Source organism: Oryzias melastigma, linkage group LG16, assembly GCF_002922805.2.
Source record: "Oryzias melastigma strain HK-1 linkage group LG16, ASM292280v2, whole genome shotgun sequence".
Taxonomy (NCBI): domain Eukaryota; kingdom Metazoa; phylum Chordata; class Actinopteri; order Beloniformes; family Adrianichthyidae; genus Oryzias; species Oryzias melastigma.
In genome coordinates this window covers 10,698,574-10,703,800 of record NC_050527.1, presented here as the reverse complement: position 1 = coordinate 10,703,800, position 5,227 = coordinate 10,698,574, and the positions used below count along the sequence as shown (strand labels likewise).

At 39.3% G+C, this 5,227-nt stretch overlaps 2 protein-coding genes across 2 annotated transcripts in view; both read right to left on the bottom strand.

The window, feature by feature from the left end:
• Nucleotides 1–5,221, bottom strand: part of LOC112143295 (dynein heavy chain 11, axonemal) — a 36,205-nt gene extending 30,984 nt beyond the window's left edge. The window contains exons 1-12 of the mRNA XM_024267144.2: nt 5,104–5,221; nt 4,627–4,959; nt 4,022–4,276; nt 3,772–3,941; nt 3,469–3,691; nt 2,756–2,872; nt 2,484–2,570; nt 2,237–2,395; nt 1,968–2,051; nt 1,687–1,845; nt 1,474–1,596; nt 1,200–1,322 (exon numbers count right to left, since the gene is read on the bottom strand). Coding sequence (XP_024122912.1) covers nt 1,200–1,322; nt 1,474–1,596; nt 1,687–1,845; nt 1,968–2,051; nt 2,237–2,395; nt 2,484–2,570; nt 2,756–2,872; nt 3,469–3,691; nt 3,772–3,941; nt 4,022–4,276; nt 4,627–4,959; nt 5,104–5,157 — 1,887 coding nt within the window. The 5' untranslated portion in view covers nt 5,158–5,221. The remainder of the gene's footprint in view (nt 1–1,199; nt 1,323–1,473; nt 1,597–1,686; nt 1,846–1,967; nt 2,052–2,236; nt 2,396–2,483; nt 2,571–2,755; nt 2,873–3,468; nt 3,692–3,771; nt 3,942–4,021; nt 4,277–4,626; nt 4,960–5,103) is intronic.
• dnah9 (dynein, axonemal, heavy chain 9) overlaps nt 5,177–5,227 on the bottom strand; it is a 5,985-nt gene continuing 5,934 nt past the window's right edge. The window contains exon 14 of the mRNA XM_036215901.1: nt 5,177–5,215. Within this exon, the coding sequence (XP_036071794.1) occupies nt 5,177–5,215 (39 nt within the window). The remainder of the gene's footprint in view (nt 5,216–5,227) is intronic.

Sequence of the window (5,227 nt, the reverse complement as noted above, 5' to 3'; positions counted from 1 at the left end):
CTACTTTTATCTTGCTAAGAAGATTGGTTCAGCTCCCATACAGCTATTAGATAATACAATTAAAGTTACTCCTCAGGTTCCCGTTTACCTCGCTCAATGAGAGATGTCACTTCCTTATTATTACAGAGCATTTTGGCTTAAGTTTGATTCCCCTTTAACTGACTTCCTTAGCTCCACCAAGACTCTGATTTGGGACACCAAGTGTGATGTGCCTTCTAAGATTAAAAACTATTCTCGTCTCTTTTCCATTGGTAGTGTCTCCTCACTTTGCAGTACCATTTACATGTGAGCTGTAGGTTGACAAATACGTCTTCTATTCTTGACAATACTGTTTTATAAAGAAATTCTCTGCAGACCGATGTAAGCATAGTGTCATAAAAAGGGGTTTTAGCCTTGCTTTGGACCCTTGCTTCAATCTGTTGAGGCCTAAACAGGTTCAACACTCCAGCTGCTGTCACAAACCAATAGTGACCTTAAGCTGTATGTTTAACAGTTAAGTACCAGTCATGCTGTGGGTCTTTATGGCTCAGATTCTATAAACTATGATGCAATACAAAGAGTATCAGGAAAGGGGTGTTTTCCATCATTCATTGCACTGTATTTGTTTAGATTCCTTTACATGCTTACTCTTTTTAGGATAGAGTACCACAGTGTAATAAAGACTGATTTAAAAAAAGAAAAAAAAGTAGCTCCTTTCTCCACCCTCACTCTCTCTCAGCTCCCTGACAGAGGCTCCATTTGATTTCCTATGTTGGAATTTTTTTTGGTTTTTTTTGTGGTAAATAAATAAAATTTAGCGTTTAACTTAGGTGTTGAGTTCCTCATTGTGTTGAGACTCCAAGCCAGTCGTAACATATGAGAAAACACATTCCACCTCAGTGGCATGGCAACCTGAGCATTTCAGTAAAGATGTGGACACTAAACTTCTAATTGCTGGCTGTAACTCCCCGATACATCTGGTGTGCTAGTTCAAAGGGAAACACAATGCAACAATACCCTGCGTTCCCCACCAGCTGTAAATCTAAGGCCTCAATAGGTACAGTGGTCCTGTTAGACACTCAGACAGGACCACCCTTCTCGTGGTCCGCCGTCCGACCTTAACTAGCTTTCCTTCTCCCAGAGAAACACTTGACAGTAAAGTTCTAGATTCTACACACATCACACCACATGCTGTCTTAGTCAACAAATGGGATGTTTACCTGGTGGTCCTCCAGCATTTCAATGAGTTCTTCATCACACTTTAATAAAGGTATTGAGCTTTGATCGTGTTCTCCATACAAGAGCTCTTTTGAGGCCCATGCTTGATTTATTTCCGTAACAATCTGAAACAAATAATGGTGGTTGTAACTACAAGTGTAGTAAAAATTAAAAAATATAGTTTTATATTAAAAGCTGAAATACATTGCACAATGTAATTTTATTCATACACAATGGCTAAATTGATGTTAAAAAAAGTCGTAGGTGAAAGAAAACCTTCTCAATGGCCATCTCTTTGACTGCCTGTTCTACTACTTTGCAAACGTCATCTTCAAACATATGAAGCTTCAAAGCCAAAAGCTCCCCCAAGGTGGTATTGTCAGTCACACTGAAGCTCATCTGTTTAAAAATAAAAGCACTGGCATGATAAAAAGTTTATATGTCATACAAAAAGGAACAAATAGTAAGACTTGTGTGTGATATGCATACCTCCAGTTTTATAGTTAGCTGAACCCAGTGGCGCTCTCGGACTGCCAGGTTTTGTAGCTGACTCACAACTCGCAGTAAAGTCAGCATGTCCCTTACGTGAAGTTCTAGCCCAGTGTACACATCCCAAGCACGAGCGTCTTTATCAAGCTTCTGCAAGTCCTTTGTGCAGAAGGCAGGTACACAGAATTTGTTTTGCAGGAGAATGCTTTATAAACAACATTTAAAGATAACAGTGAAACGGTAAAAAGGAAGATGTCATACAGTACTGTTGGGGACCTCACCCTGGCAAATTTCCTAACTTCAGCATCTATCTGGTCCACGTTAATCTGCCTCCATTTGATTACGGACCAGCTTTCCACTCTTTTCTACGAAAAAAAAAGATCATGGGTTATGAGACTGGTAGTGCTTAATTGTGACATTTAGTGGCAAAAAAATCATTCTGGAAATTATTCCTACGAATTGACTAACTCTGCCACATAGACACAGGAGTGATGCTTATCACCTCAACACGTGTGACATTTCAGTGCTTTCTAACGATTGAAGTACTTGCCTGGAAAAATATCACTTTGTCCCACAAATCTTTGAGGAGAGTGATCTCTCGCCTGCATTGTTTGATGTCTCTGAAGTCAGAAATAGTTACATCAAGCAGATTTGAAGACTCATGTAACTTTGCCTTCTCCCTCTCCATATCAAAGATTTCTTTTTCAGACTAGAAAACAAACAATAGCAATAAACATTCAATGAATCACGCAATGCAATACTTTTTGATGACATTGTTATTGTGATTGAAATCGTACTTTCTCCAGACAAATGTGGGGGCTGGTGGCATTATATTTGAAGGGCGCTACTGTCTGGAACTTCTTCCGAAATTCACTGAGTTTCATCTGAAATGAAATGACATTTGTTGTTGTCAACTTTGTGTATTTTTGTGCGGACAGGTGTAATTTCTCATTGTTTATATCTGTTGTTGTTTAGTTCATTTTGTACGGTCAAGTAAGAAAACAGAGATTTGAGAAGCAATCTTTTTAAAAATAATTATTAGATCTGAATCACAAAGGTGCTTTTTGACCTCAAAATCCATGCACTGTCTTCGCAAAATGATCACTTCTGCACTCTGCATGGGGGCCACCTCTTGCGACACTTTTAAGGTCAGTTTTTTAGTCTCGTTCCACATTTCAGGAAGTTCCTGTGGGGAACATGGTTGGTTTTTTTTGTTACAGTAACACACACAAAAAATCAACACACTCTCAGTAAAATGCGTACATATGCCACGACTTTGCACTCTGAAATACCGTGTATAATATACGCCAAACACGCTTTTTGCGTGCATATGATACGCAATGGTAGAGGATAGGTTGCGTCGGCGTACAATATACACGACTTTTTAGGTTTCGTTTTGATCACGTGGTCAGAAATCCTCCGACTCTTTTCTAAATGACGTCGTTCCTGGTTAAGGTTAGGATTACGGTTATGGTTAGGGTTAGAAAAGCAAATTGTTCGGTTGTGGGGCTGTCTGTGATGCTCACGGATCCACCAGGGGACGTGTCAAACGTGAAAAACAGTCTTTAACACGTTTAGGACCGCGCGTATTATATGCACGCAAAAACCGGTTTTGGCGTATATTATACACGGTATTTCCCAAATCGTGGCATATGTACGCATTTTACTGAGACTGGGCTGCAAAAAATATTTTTTGAATGTTTTGCCTTTGTCTAAAATGGCTTAATTTAAAGTTAAGGAAAATGCAATAATCAATAAGGATTTTTAAACACATTTTCTTACCTCCATTTGAGAGTAAAACACCTCTGGAATTGTCACTCCATAGCTCTCTAAAAGGCTTATTATGTCCCTGAGTGGCTCAAACATCTTGTCAGTGGTGCTTGTTTTGTCTCTGACAGCCAGCAGGTGTTTCAGAACGTCTACAAAGCCTTTGTGATCTCCTTCAGTCAAAGAATGCCTGAGGCCGTCAGTGGTGGTCCGGAGGAATTTCCGCAGCTCATCAAAACTGCATGGAAAAGGTTTCACAATGAGAACAGCTCAAGTGAGTTTGGTCTAAATTGTTGAGATTTATTTAGATATATTTACCTATTAGTCAAATGTGTCAAGAGGTAGTCCTTGAAAAGCCAGCTCAATCTGTTTACAGTGTTCAGAAGACCGGCTTTGAAGAGCTTGATGTCCACTCGCAGCCACCCCTCAAACACTACAAAGTCTTCCAACTCAGAAAGTTCAGCATTCAGAGCCTCATAATAGTCAATCTGTAAAATCAAGAAAACATTTTTTGTTTGCTTTTAGTAAACAATGACAATACATAAAAAGCACTTTAATAAAATGATACCTGTTCCTTGAAGTTACTGATTGTAGGAGGGCTTTCAGGAAGCATATCTGCTCTGTAAACATCCACCTCCTCAGTTGTGAGTGCATAGCCAGATTGGAGAAACTGACTGAGAAACTTTTTCTTGTCATCTTGCCACAGTGGAGTGTAGCAATCAAACTTCTGCTGGTACTTCTCTGCTTTTATCAGAGAGCTCTCTACTCGCTCCATGATTTCCTTTCTCAAGTCCAACAAATCTGAGATCCCATTCAGTAGATCCTGTGAGATGTATGGAAAAAATATAGTAATATTTGAGGAAGAATCAAATTAGTATACTTTCATGCAGCCTGAAAAGATAAGGAGATCTTAAAAAAATAATATGAGATTCATATGAGACTTCTGAAGTGAAACCAAAGAATGGGAATCATTATAGATCTGTGAGGGTTCTCATTTATTCAGGTCAAGTTGAGTCATGCCATCTGCTCCAAGTGGATGAAGCCACTTGGACGAGTGGTGAAACGTCTGAAGAGGGAAGATTTGAGGTCCAGATGCCATGATTCAACTTCAAGACTTGTATTGGTAGAGTTTTAAACATAAAGGAATTAATATTTAATTTAGCACCGTAGTACCTCATAGCTTTCCATGCTGAGTGGAGCAGATACTCTTCTGATACTTTTTGACGTCTTGAAAACATTCCTGATAAGTCCCTCTACCAGCTCATAGAATCCATCTGCTCTTCCTCGCTCCACTGGAGGATAGAAGGTCTTCCCCGTACTGTTCAGCACTAACTGAATCTCAAAAAGAGGAGCCTGGTTTGGTTTTGTCGCCATGTTTTCCACAAAAAACTGAAGGCTGTGGCGTATGTGTTTGAAAAGCCCCTCAGCTACCACTTCATCAGCGTAGTCCAGGTAACACTGCCATTCTCTTGACACAGGATCAGCATGGAAAAGGGCCATGTTCTCCTAATCAAATATTAGGGACATGTGTATCAAATTTACTTTAACACAAACTGCAGAAAATTTAAAAGCATGCAATTGAAATGGCAATAAACATTACTTTAAGTGGCTGATGTTTCTTGCAACATAGAAAGTATTTGAAATGCATACCTGGATTTTCTCATGTATAAGGTCTCCATCATGCTTCATAGTGATATACTTCATGCTGACATTGTTTGCTTTGTCATCTAGTAGTATTTGTAAGCCTTTTGTGGTGTCTTCTCTGCAGAACATG